The sequence below is a fragment of the Podarcis melisellensis genome (assembly GCF_964234715.1).
Source record: "Podarcis melisellensis genome assembly, chromosome: 3".
NCBI classification, from domain to species: domain Eukaryota; kingdom Metazoa; phylum Chordata; class Lepidosauria; order Squamata; family Lacertidae; genus Podarcis; species Podarcis melisellensis.
Window position 1 is genome coordinate 40,799,624 of NC_138530.1, and position 20,444 is coordinate 40,820,067.

General features: G+C 39.3%; 1 protein-coding gene across 2 annotated transcripts in view; it reads right to left on the bottom strand.

Moving 5' to 3' along the window:
• Positions 1 to 20,444, bottom strand: part of CRIM1 (cysteine rich transmembrane BMP regulator 1) — a 126,963-nt gene that overhangs the window by 99,548 nt on the left and 6,971 nt on the right. Inside the window, exon 2 of one of the 2 annotated variants that reach the window (XM_081905033.1) lies at positions 12,406 to 12,576. The exons of the other annotated variant lie outside the window; for it this stretch is intronic. Within the exon in view, the coding sequence (XP_081761159.1) occupies positions 12,406 to 12,576 (171 nt within the window). The remainder of the gene's footprint in view (positions 1 to 12,405; positions 12,577 to 20,444) is intronic. 2 annotated transcript variants of the gene reach the window in all.

The following is a 20,444-nucleotide window of genomic DNA, read 5'->3' on the forward strand; positions in this document are numbered from 1 at the left end:
AAGGTTATCCTCTCATATATGTTCAGTCAACTTCACAGCATGTCTTTCCCTACTTGCACTCTAGCTGTCATCCAGACTATTTCACCAGCTCTAGGTTTCTGGTATAACAAAGTGCAAAATGGGTTCTGCAGTGCACTGCAGCTCTGTGTGATATAGCCCATGCTACTCACAAGGGCTGCAGGGAGAGGCAGAGACAGGAAAGACTGATTATACCAACTACCATCTCCTAGCACAACAATAAGATACAACCTCGCTCCATTTTGGATTGAGCACTAGGAGCACACTATACCAGTGCTCTTGTTCCTGCTGCGGTTTCACATCTTTCCAAACAACTCAATGTGCTGATAGTGCTTTCAATACCTGCTAGTTTTTCAATAATTTAAATGGATTTGAAATAGGTATTTTAGAGTATATACATTTTAATCTTTTCTGCCCATAGCCTTTAATAGAAGAGGACCAGCCAAAGATCCATGCACATCCACAGAAAGTATGGACAGGTAAGAAGCTACCACTGGTGGTGTTCCCACAATAGCCAGTGGAAGGCTCTGAAATGGGACATTCTGGGGCTAAGTTGAGCAAGGCATGGATCCACTATATGCTAGGCTAGACAGCTTCCTGGAGAGTGGTGCAATTCAGCCTAGATTTGTAGCAGGAGACAAACCCAGTGATAAACTCAGATAAAGAAGCTAATTGCCAAATGGATCCTTAAGCCTAGGTTATGGTCTAGGCACTATTCTTTCCTCAATAGAATTTGTTATTAGAGTGTCACACGACTAGGACCTGGGAAATCAAAGTTCAAATCCCCACTCAGTCATGAAGCTCACTGGGTGACCATGGGCCAGTCACAGTCTCTTAACCTACATCACAGCGTTGTTGTAGGGATTAACTGAGGAGTGGTGGTGAACTATTTGCTCCTTGGAGAAAAAGGTGGGATATAAATGCAATAAATAAGCTCTTCTGCTTACGTGCTTAAGAAAGCTGGAGAGGCCAACCAGATAGAGATGTCAGTCGCCAACCTGGCAACCAGATCTCTCACGCTGTCGCAACTGGACCCGTGCCAGTTGCAAAAAGCTCCTGGAAGATTTCTAACATTCCAGAGGATATGCCACTCCATACTTCCCTAGCCCTTATGACAGCTATGCCAACCAAATACTTTCCATTATTTACCGTAATATTTATGTGCTTCAGTTTCAAGTTTCCCTCCTGCTCCCAGTTTTCCTCAGTTGAGAAATTTATATTTTATGTACCTCAGAGCACAGCAGTTTGTTGCTCCATATTCAGAACCTGAGTATATTTATGAACAATATTAGAAATATCCATAGATAGATAATACTTTTAAATGCATTTTATGTTACAGTGTAAAGCTTAGGTTTGGCAAGTAAACAAGCAAGCATTCACCACTCCCACTGAAAAGATCTAACAAAAACCAGTAAAACTCAGCACTGCTGAAATCTACATTTGGAATTCAGCCCAGGCAGCCTTTAATTAACTTTAGGCTGCAGTAGTATACATTACTGGGGAATACGTCCCACTGAACTCAGTAGTACGGGCTTCTGAGAAGACATGCATGGGATTGTGCAGTCAGGCAGCAGATTTCTAGTTATTAACATACAGGTTGGGGTACAAGGGTATAACTGGAATTCAGTCCATGCATTAACAGTACAGATATCTGTTCAGTGCTCTGCAAAGTAAAGAACTTAAGATAACACTACAGCACAATTGTTCTTATTAATATGTTCATCTGTCAATTCTTGGCAAATGGTAACTAAACAAATCTGAATGTCTTCCCCTCATATGCATCTGCTGTTAAGCAAAATATTAATGTTTGAATATGTCAACTATCTACATCAGAGGTGGAGAACCTATGGCCCTTGATATTATTCAACTTCCATGAACTCCAGATAGACTACATCTTTCACTGATGACTGTGTACCACCTCCAATATCAGAGGTGGTAAAAATTAATATTTGGAATGATCACTGGAAGAAATGCAGAAAAAAGAAACACCATGGTGGATCTGAAGCAGCACAAGAAGACACTGTCACTGGCCCCAGCTGCAACAAAACATGTCTCACCCATATTGGTCTCTACAGCCACAGCAGACACTAACCTTCCAACAGTTTGACTTCTCCTCGAAGGGCGCACTCCTCCATTGTCTCCTGAGACTGGTGGATGCCAACCAACCAACTCTAAGCATTCCTAGTGTGCATTTTTATATCTTCCTAAGCTTTGGAAATGGACATAGCTTCAGGGACAAAGTAGACATAGTAATAGGTTGTTTGGCCTTATGCAATTGATTTTCCTTTAATCAATAGTAGGGGAGATCAAAAGTTTATTATTTTAGCAGCTCTGAAAAGCTAAGAAATTATCGACCCTAATCAAAAGATAGATCTTGATTAACTGTATGGGAAACTCTCAACGAAATAGTGGCGATAGAAGTTGTGTTTTCATAGCTCTGTTGCACTACTCTGAAGAGATGCTGTTGCTAAAATTTAAGATTTGATAAGGTAGAAAAATTGAAGAACTCAGCACAACCCTGTACTATGACAACTGCCATATGCTCACTTTAATAGTCAGTTCCTGTGCCTATAGTCAGTTCCCCTGCCTTTCTCTTATTATAATTGGCAAAAATATGGTAACATATATTCAACAAGTCTATTTTCCACATGACTTGTTTTGTTTCTAGAACCAACAGCATGATAGGAATGCACACTTTCCCCCAGTTGATTTAAAGAGAACAATTTAAAGAGAACAATTTAATAGGCTGACAAAGCTAACTAAAAGGGCAAGCTTAACAAAGAGTGCTATGCCAAGGGAATCTGGTAATGGTCTTTGTGCCATGTAGTACTGAACACAGGGCTTGCTTTGCCAGCAATCAGGAAAGTAAGAGCAAAACAAGTCCCAGAGGTTAAGAGCAGGGCCAGTACACTGGATCTACTTTCACTTTTACTAATTGTTGCAAAAGTGATATATTCCTTCTACTGCCTATTTTAGTAATCATATGGAATATATGTTATCGTTCTTTTTTGTTAACTACAGTAAGCAAATAAAACCTGTTCTTTAAGAACTCCTCTAATCACAGATTTGCTTTTCAACTGAAGTCAAGGTGATGGTATTTACCTTTAATGCCATTTACAACCTGACCCCGTGTACCTGAGGCAATTCGTATTCCATATCTTCCTGACTTTTAAGCTCTGAATATGAAAACCTTTTTGCAGTACCACCACCTGTTAGACAGTGACTACCATACTAACATGCATTCAGAATAAGCTCTCCAACACACTGTGTTAAATCTAGGAGCTTGTCCCTGTCAAGTGAGTAGTTACAACTTGCCTTTACAGACAGCTTTATAATTAGTGTATTGCACTGTGAATTGTAGTATATAAGTATGTTTAAAATATCCTATATAAATCCTGTTTAAGTTACTAAAATACAGTGGAACCTCGGGTTGCGAACGTGCCTCCCGCACAGATCACGTTCGCAACACGCAGCGCGGGTCACGATTCGGTGCTTCTGCACATGCGCAAGTGTCGAAACCCGGAAATAACCCGTTCCGGTAATTCCGGGTTCAGAGCAGTGCGCAACCTGAAATCACATAACCTGAAGCGTCTGTAACCCGAGGTACCACTGTACAGCATTTGGAAAGTCCAATCTTAGGCTCTTACAACTGATGTGGATGAAAACCATTCAATTGTTTAAGATATCCTGGGAAACACTTTCTTCCCTCCAAAGTGTATAACCAATTCACAAAGCCACGAATGTAGTTCTTCATATATAAGTTTATGCCTCTCTTGCAAATATTCACACATTTAAGCAATGCATTAAAACTATCTTTTTACACACACAAACTTATGCCAAATTAGATAGTGATCTGTAGTGGTTTGAGGTACCATTTTTAGATGGTATAAAATTCACTTCCTCCATTTTAGGACCATAATTTTGAATGGCTAAATATTCTTCAAGGTACACAAAAAGCAAAAGGTAGCCATGTTGCCCCATAAGGAGAAAATCCAAATCCACAGAAGCACAAAAAGGGATCATATAAATATGTACTAAACTCATCCTGAATTCCAGGATGCAGACATGAGAAACCACTACACTACTTTTGGTTAAACACTAGCACAGTTTTAACATCCTGCCTTTTTAAGAGTTCTGGGGAATTCAAAAGCTTGCTCACTATTGCGATATTGGGCACTGTGCTGCTGCTAATTAAGACATAATATTGCTTTAAACATGCTGCTGAAGTTCTTGTGGAATTGAATGTCGTAATCATGTTACTTTCAAGTTTAATTTCTTAACTGCAGAAAGCCAAATTTCTCTCAAGCTATTCTCCTGTAATAAGTTACAGTGGTGCCTCACAAGACGAAATTAATTCGTTCCATGAATTTTTTCGTCTAGCGAATTTTTCGTCTTGCGAAGCACGAAATCCCATAGGAATGCATTGAAAATCAATTAATGCGTTCCTATGGTCAAAAAAAGTCCAAACAAAGCCAAATTTGGTACAACAAGAGTTTATTAAGTGCTCTTTAAAGTCACACATGCTGTAAAGAGCATTTCAAAATTCAAACCCAGAAATTTTTTTAAAAAACAGCAGAGTGGCCCAATGGTCACAGAAAATCATAAAAATGCAGGAAAAAAATCACAAGCTTCCAGATTCTTGCAAACCCCTCCCCAACTGTTCCCCCAGCCACCCAGCACACAGAAATTCAAATCCAGAATTTTTTTAAAAAAACAGCAGAGTGGCCCAATGGTCACAGAAAATCATAAAAATGCAGAAAAAAACCACAAGTTTCCAGATTCTTGCAAACCCCTCCCCAACACCAAGTCCTTGAATTCCAAACACCCCAACCCAAAATCCAACCCCCCCCCAAAAAAAAAGTTTTAAAAGCTTAACTTACCAAATGGCTGCAAAAGAAGTTTTGGAAAAGCTTCAAAAATCACCAAAGTCTTTAAAAACCTCAAAAAAGGCTACTATGTACACTGCGTTCTATGAGTTGCTCCTCAAAGTCAAGTCGCAACTGTATTAATGGTGTTAAGAAAAAGGAAACAAACTTGCAAGACGTTTTCATCTTGCGAAGCAAGCCCATAGGGAAATTCGTCTTGCGAAGCAGCTCAAAAAACGGAAAACCCTTTCGTCTAGCGAGTTTTCCGGCTTGCGAGGCATTCGTCTTGCGGGGCACCACTGTATTTAATTATGCTTAGCTGTAGACCAAAGACACAAACATATTGCTTTTGGCCAATTTGCTATATCTACTTTTTGCAAAACATCTGGCTTAGCTGCCATGGAATAGAGGAAGTACAAACCAGTTTAAATAACTGTGCCAAGTAACATGAAGACTCAACCCCAGATGCTAGAATGTTAAGCATTTCCTTTGCAACTATATCCTCCAGCCAAATGTCAAAGAGAACATCCGACAGCCTGTATTCGTAAGTCCTAGGTGAATATTTTCTTTGGTTTTCCAGAACCATGAATGCCCATGTGCAGCATGATTAGCAAAGTCTGTTTGAAGTCCAATTTTTTTAAAAAAACTATCATTACAATTTTGACACTATAAGTGTCAAGTGGTTTTATCTCAAGGCAACTATATAGTTGCTTATTAATAACTGCATTCTTAAGAATGTTTCTCATTAATCTGAACTTTTAATTTTAGCTATGATAAGTAAAAAAAAAAAAGCTACTACCATTGGATTTAAAGCTGCTAATGATAGAACATATACTCTTGGAGAGCATCTGTTTCATAGTTAACATGATATGGTTCAATAGAGTAAGACATTACTGAGCTATTGATTGAAACTGTCACAAACAACACTGCCAAAGGAATATACTTCTATCTAAAATATTGGTATCAAGTCTACAGAATGTATTATTTCTTACAACCAGTAAGTTTAAGACTCAGTGCCTTAAGGCAGCTAATAATCAGTTTTTAGTTCTCTGATGGAATAAAGTCCATTATTTATCTACAGCATCACTTCTAAACCCACAATAATCCTTTCATTTTCTTTTCCAAATGATATAAATATTTGAGGTTCCAAATGTTTTTATCTCTCCCTGCAACAGGAGTGCAAACAGAACATACAGAACTAAGGCTGACAAAAGTAGCAGCACAGAACAAAGAAAACATACAGAACAGCATGCAGAATAGGATAATATTTGTGTTCATTTTAAAAGCATACTAGTCAGTCTGGTCACAATTTGCTGGCCCAAGCTATTCTAAACAAACTGCAACTGAAGGATAGAACTGAATTACAACCCAGCATTTTTGTAAGCTCTTGGTTTAGCATAGGAGTGCCAGAATATTCTGCCAAAACTGAAATTACACCAAGTGTGAGATTTTCAGGAATATTCAGGGCCACTGTGCATGGAACACTGATGGCTAGATGAGGGTGAAGCTTAATCTGGACAATATGGCGGTACTATGTGTGAGGTAACCAAATGCCCTGTATGGAAATCTGCAATGAGCCTCAGGCAGGCCTGCATTCCGCCCGAAGGACATGTGCACAGTTTGGGAGTTCTGCAGGGCTCAAAAATAAAAGAAAGAGTTCAGGTAGCAAATGTTCCAGGAGTGCCTTTTAACAGCTGAGGTTGGTACACCAAGTGTGACCCTATCTCAACAGATGGAACATGCTTCAGTTACCCATGCTCTGGTGACATTCAGAATTGACTATTGTAAGGTGCTTTGCATGGGGCTGCTTTTAAATACAGTTTGGGAATTTATAAGGCTGCAAAATGTCTCTGTCTGGGTAATGGCAAGGGCCAAGTGGATGGAAGATATAACCAGCAATACTCGTTGCCAGTTTTCTGGCCCAGTTTTAAGTTATATTGACCTTTAAAGCTCTAAATGGTTTCCAAGGCCATGCTCTAGCTGTTCAGGCCCACAAGCAGTCATAAAAAAACTTATTTACCATGGCCTTTTCGTAACTCACACTCAGTGTTGTCTATAGCAGAGTTTTCCCCAGCTCTACCTGGAAATGCCAAGGACTCAACCTGGGACTTTCTACATGCAAAGTTTTTAAGCACTCCTAAAGAAATAACACAACACTTTATAGTGTTAAATAAATTGTATTAGACTGTAGGCAATTCTGCAACACCCAAAATGTCAGACAACACAACCAAGTAACTTATATGTTAAGTATGCTATAATTAAGAAGGACTGAAATATATAAAAACTATAATTCCTATGAATTTTAAGTCTGTCACAGGCAAGGGGGGGGGTGCTATAAGCAAAGTTCTCATTCTGACTAACCGCCAGCATACAGTGGTGCCCCGCAAGACGAATGCCTCGCAAGACGAAAAACCCGCAAGACGAAAGGGTTTTTCGGTTTTTGCGACACTTCGCTAGACGATTTTCCCTATGGGCTTGCATCACAAGACGAAAGCCCATAGGGAAATCTCGGGGACGTCTTTTAAATGCTGGCGGTGGGGAGCAAAGCCTTCCCCCCCCTCCGGACTTCAGAAGAGGTCCAGGAAGGCCGGCGGGGGTGAAAGGCTTTGCTCCCCACCGCCAGCATTTTAAAAGCGGTCCGGGATAGCAGGGAAGCGCTTATTCCTCCGCTGTCCCGGGGCAATTTTAAAATGCTGGCGGGCGGCAGCGAAGCCTTCGCTGCCGCCCGCCAGCATTTTAAGATCGCCCCGGGACAGCGGAAAAGTCTCCGCTGTCCCGGGAAGGCAGGCGGCGGGGGGCAGCAAAGACTTTCGCCCCCCGCCAGCCTTCAGAAGAGGTCGGGGGACAGACTGTCCCCGGACCTGGTCTGAAGGCGGTTTCCATAGGAATGCATTAATTGATTTTTAATGCATTCCTATGGGAAACCGTGCTTCGCAAGACGAAAATCTCGCAAGACGAAAAGTCTTGCGGAACGAATTAATTTCGTCTTGCGAGGCACCACTGTACTATAAACAGTAAATTCTCAAATGATCAGTTGATCATGATGTCACTGTGCCCTCTGGATCTAAGCAGGACTACACAGGGGGCAGGGGGTTGGGGGGGATCATTTACACACATCAAAATTCTGGCATTTTGCTCAATGATTTCTTATGATGCATGCCATCTTTAAATATAAAGTATGTTTCAAGAAAGTACATGTGTGGCCTCAGTATGGGCGTGCTAGGAAGAAATAACAGAAAGGACTGTATTCCTTATTGGAAATTTATATAATGTCCATGTATGTATGCTTATGCAAGCCAAACTCTGTAGTTCAGTCAAAAGAACAATCCAATTTGTAAGAGGAGAAATGAGTGCCTTTTTCCTTGGCTAAATGTTATAACTAGCTCTTTGACCGCAAATATTCCAAAAACTTTCAGAGAGATTCATCTACATGTCATCACAAATTTAAACCTGACAGCTAGGAACTTTAAAAGTATTTGAGAATCCCCCCCCCCAAAAAAATCTTCCTTTAACAGGCAAATGTTAAAATACCTGTTCAACCAGTTTTAGTGTTATTCTGCAACAGGAATGTAAACAGCATGTTGTAAAGGCTCCCAAAAGCTGTTTTAATTCCTAGTGGACTCTAGATTTTAACTGCCAGATGTGAATAAACTGTCTTCCACATGTTAAATCTGACTTAAACATTTCAGGGATATAGACCTGGATATATCAGGTACCAGTGTTTGGCCAAAGACCTTTTGAAGACACTTAAAAGAACTGACAATCCTTAGAAAGTTAACAAATTTGTTGGCTTTTATGGACTATAGTCTACTTTATCAGATCCATGAAGTGTTATCCTGACTTCCTGTGTGTAGATAGATAAATACCATTTCCAGGCTGGATATTCAGACTGCCATGGAGTAATCAGTCTAATTCAGGAGGGTAAGGTTGAGAAAGCTATTAAAAGCAGCAGCCAACACTCCTACCCCCCATGATGTATCCTGCTGATGGAAAGGGTAATTCTCAATCCTATCTTCCTAAATGATCTCAGTCCACGTTAGTTTGATTCAAATTCTACCTTCCTTTTTCTCAATCAAGTGTCCACTCAAACCAGTCACTCCAAACTGCATCTTCCCACCCCATACTCCCACCCCAAGATTAATGAGGCTGTACTTCCTTTTCTTATTCAATATGAAAGTGTCTGCAACTGCTGGTTGGTAGGTAAAACATGGCAGGGGGAAAGGAAAGGGCTGGTATAAAGAAAGCATTAAAATCTGCATTTTATAACAACCTTAAAATGGTGTGTGGCAGATGGTAGGGTTTAATTAGATTAGACTCTGCTAGGTACAAAACTGATTTCTAGATGCATCAAGAGCTCTAGTGTGGCTGCATTTCAAAATTTCTTTTGCACCTAGCAGAGTCTAATCTAATTAATTTATCCTACCATGGGCTGCACTCCAATGTAATTAGATTTGATTCAGTGCAACCTGTTTTGCACATAGTAGACTCTGGTCTACATTCTGGAGCTCCTGACTTGTTCCCATTTCTGAACCTTTGAACTCCAGGTAACCCCAGAAGTAGTTTCTGGTTAAAATCAGCCTGACTGACCCTGGAGCCATGGTTTAGCATATTATTTTTGTACACTTCCACTTCCAGTGAACTCTACCTTGTAAAGACTTGCTGAGGCTGAGAAGAGTTCTCTTTTTAATATTTTTTTGTTTCACACTGGAGAATACATTCTACATTGCTTTGCACCGCACTGCTATTTGTTATTTTGATATTGGATGTTTTCATTGTTTTATATTATAATTTTAATTGTACACTATAGTTATTTATAGGGATGCAGGTGGCGCTGTGGTCTAACCCACAGAGCCTAGGGCTTGCCGATCAGAAAGTCAGCGGTTTGAATCCCCGTGACAGGGTGAACTCTGTTGCTCAGTCCCTGCTCTTGCCAACCTAGCAGTTCGAAAGCACGTCGAACCGCAAGTAGATAAATAGGTACCGCTCCAGCGGGAAGGTACATGGCGTTTCCATGCGCTGCCTTAGTCATGCTGGCCACATGACCCGGAAGCTGTATGCCAGCTTCCTCGGCCAGTAAAGCAAGATGAGCGCCGCAACCCCAGAGTCCGTGACTGGTCCTAATGGTCAGGGGTCCCTTTACCTTTTTATAGTTATTTTAATTATATTTTGTAACCTATCTAGGATCATTTGATGAAGGGCAGGCTATTTAAATAAATAAATAAATAAATAATATAATTAAAAAACCACGCCTCCTCCCTGCGTTTTAAGCACCAGCATAAAGAAAAGTAAGGTACAACTCTGGTTACCTTTTCAATTCTCACTACACTTGAAAATTGAAGCAGTCACAGCACTACTTCTTTGGAAATATCACTATTATTTTTTTTTAATACTTGTTTTTAATAATAAAAGCTTCTATCTGTTGGTACCTTAGTGCAAGGACACTCTGCTCTATTATCTACCATAAATGATCTGAAATTACACACCAGTAGTCTAGTCTGCCCACCAACAAAGTTGCAGTGGGAAACCCTTCTCTTAGCACATTTAAGTTAAATTCTACCCAGTCATTCCTTTTCTATTACATGGACAGATACTATTGCCTTTGAAAAATGAAGAAATACTAAAGAACATATGCATGGCTTAACAGTTGTGAACTGCTTAAAATACTTGGGACATCTTTAAAGTAATAATAGTAATCTAGATCAGTGTTTCCCAACTGATGGTCCATGGACCCAAGGAGGTCCACATAACCCATCCAGGGAGTCCGTGGCACCATTCACATAACAAAAACTACCACAGAGATATCAGAATTTTCAAAAGTAGGGGGATCATAGCCTGGTTTTTGAAAAACAGGTTGTCCAGGGTACTTAGCTAATTGGGAACCACTGCTCTAGATTATACTTTAGATGTCACAGTCCCAAGTACTTTCCTTTATTGTAGAACAGTTTTAGTAAGGAAGCAACACCAAGACAACTGCTCCCAATTCTAATTTTACACAACACCCTCATAAAGCTGCTATTTCAAAGAAGAATCAACATATACACAGCAAGTCTCCATGGTTGATAGCAGAGTATTTCAATGGCAATTTCATATATGGCATTTTTTCTACCTGACAATATCCTGTGTATATATTCATTTCCTAAGCAGAACAAGTAATTATTTTTCTATATAGACACTAGTAAAGAAATTCCTGGTCTCTCTAGCAATACCATTATATTCACGTAGACAACATGCCATTTAACACTAGACAATTAAAGGTGCACTGGACAGCTTATGCTACTAACATCTTTTAACCAGGCAGGAAAGACAGAGCAAAGCAAATATATGTATAATCTTTCACAAACCTGAGAAAAAATAGAGTATTAAACATTGATATCAACTTGTCTACTGTTCACACAACAGAACATATTTGACTAAGAACTTTAAAAATCAAAAAGTCTGCACTTTTCAGGGTGCTGTTTAATTATTTCCCTACCACATTTGGGATGTTTTGGGTATTGTGCACAGAGCTATGAAAATCAAGATACCTCTACAGCAGACAAAAGAACACAAGTTTGCTCCACCTGTCTAAAAAAGCCCATGCATACTTTACAACAGTCTCAACGTGCACTGCAGCAGAAAACAAATCAAGCCACGCCTTGGGCAGAATGCAATTGTGTGGATCATCTCTTTTCACAGACTTGAAATATCCTTGGATTGGGAAAGGGAAGTCTTCCAGAGGCAACAAGGAACATATGTGTAATTACAATAGACACTAGTAAGTAAACTCTGATCAATTTGCCTTTTCCCCACAATAAAAGTCACCTTCTTTATTCAGGATACACAACCAAGCAAAATATCAAAAAGTCATTATTCACGTACCACAACAGAAAAAACTTTAAATCAGTGTATTCAATCACAAAACCAGAAACATCTCATTTGCCAACACTATTGCTCTAACACAGGGGTCTGCAACCCGCGGCTCCGGAGCCGCATGTGGCTCTTTTATACCTTTGCCGCGGCTCCGGGGTGGATACTAGTGAGGGGAGGAGGCGCATTGTGTGCCCCGACACTCCCCACTGTGGCGGGCGCTGTACTGGCTGTGACGTCGCATGGGGGCGGTGCGTGCGTTAGTCACGCGCCGTCCCGACGTCACCTTCCCGCCCGCCCGACCGCTACATTGTAAGGGGCATGTACGCTGGTCACTGTTTTGAAGGGGGGTGAAGAACACACACACACACACAAAAAGGTAACTTGTTAATTTAACGTTTATTTCTATGAGGAGGAGTAATTCTGAGGGGTCAAACAAAGAAATAATAAAAAAGTGACAAAAACGTTATTTTTATAATGACGAGTTTTGCAGCTCCCGGTTTTTTTTCTTCGGAAACGGGTCCAAGTGGCTCTTTTTGTCTTAAAGGTTGCAGACCCCTGCTCTAACATCTCCTTTCAACAAGCATGGGATACAGAATAAAAAATTACATATTAGGCCTTTAAGGTGATGTGCCAAAAATAATTACAAATCAAGTACTAGTGAATACAGACTTACCTTCAATTCTTTTTAAAGCTGACAGGCAAGTATCCCGGCTTGGAAACTCAAAGGGATTACTACAGGTCCTAATAGTATCACATTCGCATTTTCCATTGATTATATTGCAGCCTGTTATGAGGTTTTCATTGCAAGGCTCAAATCCAAGTAGCTGATCATCCCAGTTTTCATCTAAAAACCAAAATGAAACAACTATAATACCAGTAGGTCATTGATTTGTTTCATTTAATATATTTTGCCAAACACCTACACATCTAAATGAAAATATTAAACTCAGCTTTAGCAGGTACACTATGAAGTTCTGTACAGTTCACATTTCATGTTTGTATAACTTCATCACAATTTTTAAAAAAGTTGTGTGTGAACCTATAGCGCTTCTATTCACCACAGAAGCTTCAGAACCACCTTATTCCCTCTTTCTCTTTTTAAAGGCGTTTCTAGCACCTGTAACAGAATAGAGAATATAAAATCCAGAGCATCCTACAGGCTCAGACAAGGCCCTTTATTTTCAAGTCATAACCTCAATTTTGAACAAATGACACTAACTTTCTAGAGGTTTAGACTACCCACCAAGTCCCAATTAGAGTCTCTGTAAAAGAAGTCTAAGAAATGTGGAATATTGGTAGCTTTTCATGAGAAAAATGTGTATATGTATGTATCTCCACTCAATTATGGACTCTGCCTACTCTTAAATCACTTTTTATCCAGCACCTGCATCAGTTTCCATAATGACTGCATACAACATGGATCTGAAAAAGGCATTGGTGTGTCAAGATGTATATGATCTCTTATCACATTGTATTTCCCTGCTTTTACTCCAAATCACTGACTGTTCACCACTAGAAACAAGTATACCTGGCAGATAAATGTGTTGCTCATAACTTATAGCTCTGTCTTCTGCAAAGTTTTAACGATACAGTAGCTGCTATAGCACATGATGATACGCATTGACAGATCTCTGTCATCTCTTCAGTGGTGTAACTACAAAGGGGCAAAAGAGGTATCTGTACTAGGTAAAAAAAGGATAAGTACTTTACAACGATGGGGTGGAAGTTTTCAACCCATAACTATTTTTCCCATTTCCACTTTTAGAAATACAATTACATAAATGGGTCTGAGTTACTAACTATTAAGTTCCTCCAAGTGTTACCAAAGGGTGCTATTTTATTTTACAGAAACACCTTTGTTCAATTTTTTAACTCTTAAATTTCAAACAGTATCTTTAGACATTCAAACATACAAGCAAAATAAAACATTTTATATTAGGAAATGCAAACTCCTCTAAAGTTTATTGACTGAGCATTTTCAACATAATTCTGACCATTGAAAATGTAACAGAATATTTTTAACTGATCATTAGCTTTTAATATGATTTCATAACAAACAGAATACAAGGCATTATATTCATTTTTATTATGGTGCTTCTACCTACTCATGAAAGTTTTAGACTTTCCCAATTAGATGATATTTTCACATTTCCTGAATTAAATTGGAGTGGTTATCTTTAATTTTATTATTTTTTATATTTTGCTGGAAGATGCCCAGAGTAGCTGGGAAAACCCAGCCAGGTGGGCGGGGTATAAACAATAAGTTTTTATCATTATTGGGTTCCCCCCCCCCAGATACTAGGTAATCTAGATTCCGAAATATCTACTTGGGGTTCCTCTCCATGGAATTTGGTATCTTTTCCCATTACAGTCATACCTCAGGTTACGAACGTGATGCCATGTTCGCAACCCGCAACGTTCACAAGTGCACGCGCGTGATGCAATTTGGCACGCATGCACAAAGCGTGATTTAGCACTTCTGTGCATGTGTGAGTGCCAAAACCCGGAAGTAACCCATTCCGGTCCGTAACTCGAAACACGCAACCCGCAGCGTTCGCAACCCAAGGTATGACTGTATCTGTTATAGTCCACTGCTTATGATAACCAAACCATTCTAATTTTGCAGCTTTATATTACATTCCAAGATATAAATGTACGTAAATATGAAGTATGTTTAAGACTGGCTTTATTTCCTCTGGGTCTCTCAAAATTGGGACTATAGCAGCTGCATGAAGACTGACTTAAATAATTACCTCCTGCATTTTGCCCAACAATTCCTGGATGTGTTCCAACAGACTCTGCAATGTTAAATAACAATGGTGACAGTGAGCATCCTTGACAAGTGCCACTCTGAAATTTAGAATTTTTCCAATTTTACATTATTCACAAATATTGAGGCTGTTGGATGGCATATATCAATTGAGCAATAAAATTAAAACTATTCCCAATCTTTTTTACAGAAACTGTAATTGATACCTCCATTCTACTCTATCAAACTCCTTTTTGGCATTTATAAATAACAACACATATGGAATCTTTGTTTTGTATCATTAGGTGCCATTTTACCACTCTTAGGAAATGCCACTTGATCAGCCTTGATATATTTGCCTATAAATATATTCAATCTTTCCACCAAAATATTGTTCTGAAAGTTGAAGGCCTAATTGAGTCAGGTAATGAATGGGTGGCTGGTAGAACTTCTGTTTCTAAAAAGACTACAGAATATTGGATGAGTATCAAGTATCATTCATTTCAGGGTGTATACAACAAAAACGTCCAAAAGTGTCAATTTTATTCATTATATCTCATCACTATAACTGTATAATACATGTTTCAGGGAATTATCACCCTTCAGGCTACATTAGAGAATAAAAGAAAAATAATCAAAGTCTAGTTGAAGTCAAAACCACACTTTTACAGTTCAATTCATACAGTATAGCACAATGTAGATCGCTCCATTAAGCTTTAGTTAGGACTCATCTTCAGAATGTACTCTTCAAAAAGCCATTCAGTTATCCTAAATCTGTTGTTCATAGCACCATATCATATTCTTCTACCAGGAAATTGATAGGGTCACTAAGGTAATTTTCCTACTGTGGTAACCTGTTTACTATTTTCTCCATTACTTTTACTTATAAACAAGGTTGCGAACACACTTCAACAACAGAAAGTGGAAAAAGAACAAGTTTAACTTAAAGCATAAACGAAAGGAACAAATCAAATGGATGTAGCCATGCAGGTACTATTATTTCATACTTTCTGAAAAGATGAGGCCTCCTAGTAAAACAACACAGAAAGATGATCAGCCAAAAGTAATTGATGTAAAAATTAAAAATCTCTTTAAAAATATGTTTCAAAATATCACAGTATTTTCAAAGTGCACTAAACGTAATACTACAGCCATTAACCAATAAATACTCCCAACCATCAGAATACAATGACCATGCTTCATGGAAGGAAAATTGCACCCAGCAGTTCAGTTAAGCAGGCTACCTGCTTAAAAAAACAGCAGTATGACCATTACTTCTTGCTGACGCAACATCTCAAAAGTCAAATAAGTAACTGGTATGCATTCTCATCATAAATCAAACATCTGAAAAGGCTCTTGGGTTTAAAATCTGTCAGACAAATATTTGAAGCTGTGTAAAAATTCATTAAATTCTCACAGCTTTTACTGTTAATGTAGGTTTGTAAAGTAATATTTTTTTCGGGCTAGCAACAAAGGAAATTAAAAACAATATATATCTCTAGTATATCTTCATATGGAAATTGTTCCTTTAAAATGCAGATAGAATGATGGAAACTTAAATGATTACTGCTAGTCCCCAATACAGTGAGACTGATAGCTTTAATTATAGGATAAGTACTACAATATTTGTACTAGAATAACAGGACAAGAAAATTCAAGTTAATTCAAGAGGGAATATATGTAATATACAATAGTATTTCTGTTTGTAAACATATTTCTCCACACTTTGCAGTTTAACTGCTTCAGGTGTATCTCCACATACAAAATATTAGGAACAAAAGCTAATTAACTATAGTCTCTCTATTGAAATACTCATGACAATGAAGCCAGAGATGAGGAAACTAGTAATATGGAAACTGGTTGCTAAAGCTGAATCAGTGGTCAATCCTGATTGCATGTGATGGAGTAAATGTGACACTAAATGGAATTCTGGAAATGTCCAACATCAAGAAGCAATCCTGATAGCTAAAATAATAAGACCCAACACTTATTACATTGTCATTTCTTTTTTTGGAACTGTGTCTGTCAGGACTAGAAAAAGCATTCATAGTTACCAGGATAAATATTCTGGAAGCCAACCTCAAGTTTTTCAAGCAAACGAGACAGTGTTAAATTTCTTAGAAACCTAGCTTAATGTTGTCATTGAGGTCTTCACTGAGGGACCCCTGGCCATTAGGTCCAGTCGTGGCCGACTCTGGGGTTGCGGCGCTCATCTCGCTTTATTGGCCGAGGGAGCCGGCGTACAGCTTCTGGGTCATGTGGCCAGCATGACTAAGCTGCTTCTGGTGAACCAGAGCAACGCATGCTGTTTACCTTCCTGCCGGAGCCGTACCTATTTATCTACTTGCACTTTGACATGCTTTTGAACTGCTAGGTTGGCAGGAGCAAGGACCGAGCAACGGGAGCTCACCCCGTTGCAGGAATTCGAACCGCCGGCCTTCTGATCGGCAAGTCCTAGGCTCTGTGGTTTAACCCACAGCGCCACCCACATCCCTTCTCAGTTCTATACAAGTCAGATATTTGGGGGGTAAATGTCTTATATGCTTAACAGATGAGATGACTAAATTACTGCCAGTTACTTGCATTGGTTCCATTAATTTGAATGGGAACCATGGTTTCACAGTGATCTCAAAGTGCAACTAACTTGGTATGGATCCAACTGGATATCATCAAATTATTGGGAATAGAATAACACATTTTCCAATGTATTTTAAAACACTGATATATAATAATGCAGTATATTAGTAATGAAATGAGAATATATTAGCAAACTGAGATGAAGAATTTAACTTGCTTACTGATCAAAACGGAATAAATTCCTTACAGAATTTTACATCAGAACTTCAATTCACACTAATATAGCAAAAACTGATTTCAAGCATAGCATATGCTCTCTCCCCTCTTCCAAGGACTCTAAATACTGCAGAGGAACCCATCAATGAGTTATATTACATAATGGAAACCTATAAATTAGAGTTGGATCCAAGTTGCTAGCCGCAAACGTGATCACTCTTGGCCCCTAAGTTTGCAGGGTCAATGTGAATACATAATTTTAATAGTTGATACCCCATTCAAAATAGAAATCCATACAGCTGATCAAAAGTCCTGCCTATTAGTCTGCCTGAACCAATAGCTTGGCCCTTGGCTCCTCCCCTTTCACTCATTAGATCTCATTAACAAGTTCTGTAAATAGCCACATGTCTGCTCTCCTATGCCAAGTAAGCATCATCCTTGGAAGATCAAGGCAGGAAACCTTTGTAAGCTGGAGAGGTAATGATACAGTGTTACCTCTGGTTAAGTACTTAATTCGTTCCGGAGGTCCGTTCTTAACCTGAAACTGTTCTTAACCTGAAGCACCACTTTAACTAATGGGGTCTCCTGCCGCCGCTGCAACACGATTTCTGTTCTCATCCTGAAGCAAAGTTCTTAACCCGAGGTACTATTTTTGGGTTAGCGGAGTCTGTAACCTGAAGCGTATGTAACCTGAAGTGTATGTATCCTGAGGTACCACTGTACTAGAAAAAATTACTAGGGGGAAATGTAACAGTAATCTTTTGTGGACAAGTAACTTTGTGGATTTGTTTCCAATACTGGTGAGTGAGCCAAAAATGGTTATTATAGGGATTTGTGATAAGATGGGCTAGCAATAAACCTACATTTGTAGACTTATTTGCAAGGCTGCATGGTCAGTCAGTCACACTCCGATTCACAGAGGGTGGAGACACAGAGACAACAAGGCTTTATGTTTCAGCAAGTTTCAAGCAACTGCATTCTTCCCTTCCAGAATTCAGACCAGAGCCCTTTTACTTCAGCTATTAATTTCCACAAATTAAGAACATTTAGGATTGCAATCCTATACATGTTTACCTGGGAGTAAGTCTTCAATGAGCAGCCATTGTGGAGGTATGCCACTATACACATAGCTGCCCAGCAGTGTTGGCTGGGGGAATGAGGGAGGAGCAAGGCAGTGATGTGATGCAGGTCAAGCAATAGAAGCACTGAACTGGTTCCCCCACTGCACCTGCACCATGCTGAACTCCCCATAACTTCACCCCTCTTCCTCTCAGTAAGCAAAGTGATACTGTTGATAGGAGGTCAGGTGTGCTGCAGTGGAGCTCCACACTAGTTGCCCTCACTTACTTCCAAGTAGACATGTACAAGATTGTATTGTTAAAGCCAAAACGTTATATCCTGTAACTAAACAAATGACAGTTTAACCCACACATTTACTTTTCTGTTCCTCTTTTATTATTTATCTTGCATAGCTAATATTTCATATTGCAACTTAAACAAGGCAGGGGATTGTGTTATTTAAATGATGCCCGGTTTCCTACATTTGCCTGCCCTTAAATGATACCCCAAAATCTGCTGTCTGAGGCAGGCTGCTTTCTTCTAATTAAAATGGCTAGCCCTGCACCTTGTACGTTAAGTATTATACCAAGTAATTAGTATTTGCTTTGATACCTGCAGAACACTGAGCAAATATTAGCAAAATGCCAGTCATGACAGTAAGGTGTGGGGTGCTGGCTAGTATCCTGCAAGCGTCTCCAAGAGATCTTCCCTGCAAAAAAATACATATACTTTCCAGTAGTTTGGGCCAATTATTGTAAGGGATAGAGCATATGCTTTGTCCCCCATAAAACACTATTTGTATATAAAGAACTTACTTTTTTCCTGTATGAAGGCATGTCAGACACAAGTTTCATAGATAAATAGGAAAGGCACATTACCGAGCTAACGCACAATCTTACCATGTCCCAGACATTAAGAATCAAGTACAATGGTACGTCGTACAGTGGAACTTAATTCGTTCTGGAGGTCCGTTCTTAAACCTGAAACTGTTCTTAACCTGAAGCACCACTTTAGCTAATGGGGCTTCCTGCTGCCGCGTGATTTCTGTTCTAATCCTGAAGCAAAGTTCTTAACCCAAGGTACTATTTCTGGGTTAGCGGAGTCTGTAACCTGAAGCGTCTGTAACCCGAGGTACCATTGTATGTCCTTTCCTCTGAAGTGTCCCTTTCTGTGTTTTCCTTCCTGTTCACACAACAGCAAAACAAAAAGTTTGGGACTCGTTTCAGTATATTGGGACTACTGTGTGGCTGAAATGACAAACCATGGCTAACTGAGCATAATCCTGGCTTGCTTGTATGTCCAATTCTAACCAGTATCATTAACTATGGTTAGTGCCAACAATTCAAACTATGGTTTAGGAGTACCTGCTTCTGCTAAACTTATTTTATTTTTTTGCTCAAATTTGAAAATATCTGAGCAGTGTACTTAACATTAAAAATAACAGTTGAAAACAACAGTACATCAGCAGATGCACCAGCAGCCAGTAATTAAAAATTCAGTCAGAAAAGGTGAGTAAATAAAAAGTTCATAAGCATTCATTTGAAAGAATATATAATTGGTGCATGCCTTATCTCAGGTGGTAACACATTCCACATTAAAAGGGTGACAACACTGAAAGCAAATATTAGGACCTCTCAGTAGCCTGGTGCCAAGATGTTTAGGAGTTTCTAAGCAAGTAACAATGTCACACTGAATCTGGCCTGCAGTTGTGTCAACAAAATGTTTAATACATGGATGATGGTTGGCTCTTGATAGTAATCAGTCTTGATATTATCAGTACATGGATCACTGTGGTCAGATCATCCCTGTCCAGCAATGGCTGTAGCTGCTGTACCAGCCAAACCTGATAGAAAGTACTCCTAGCCTCTGAAGCCAAAGATGAATAAATGAGAAGGCCCCAAAGATGAACCTGCTCTTTCAAAAAGAGTGTGACCAGTAAATGTCTCACTTCCTGGACACAAGAATGAAACACCCAAAGGGCCTCTATCTGCCAGGATTCAATATTGGTTTATTGTCCTTCTTGTACACCACATCCAGAGAACAGCTCAAGCCTTGAGTGTCCACTTCTGAATCACAGAGAAATAGAGCAAAGTGTCATCAGCATAATTAAG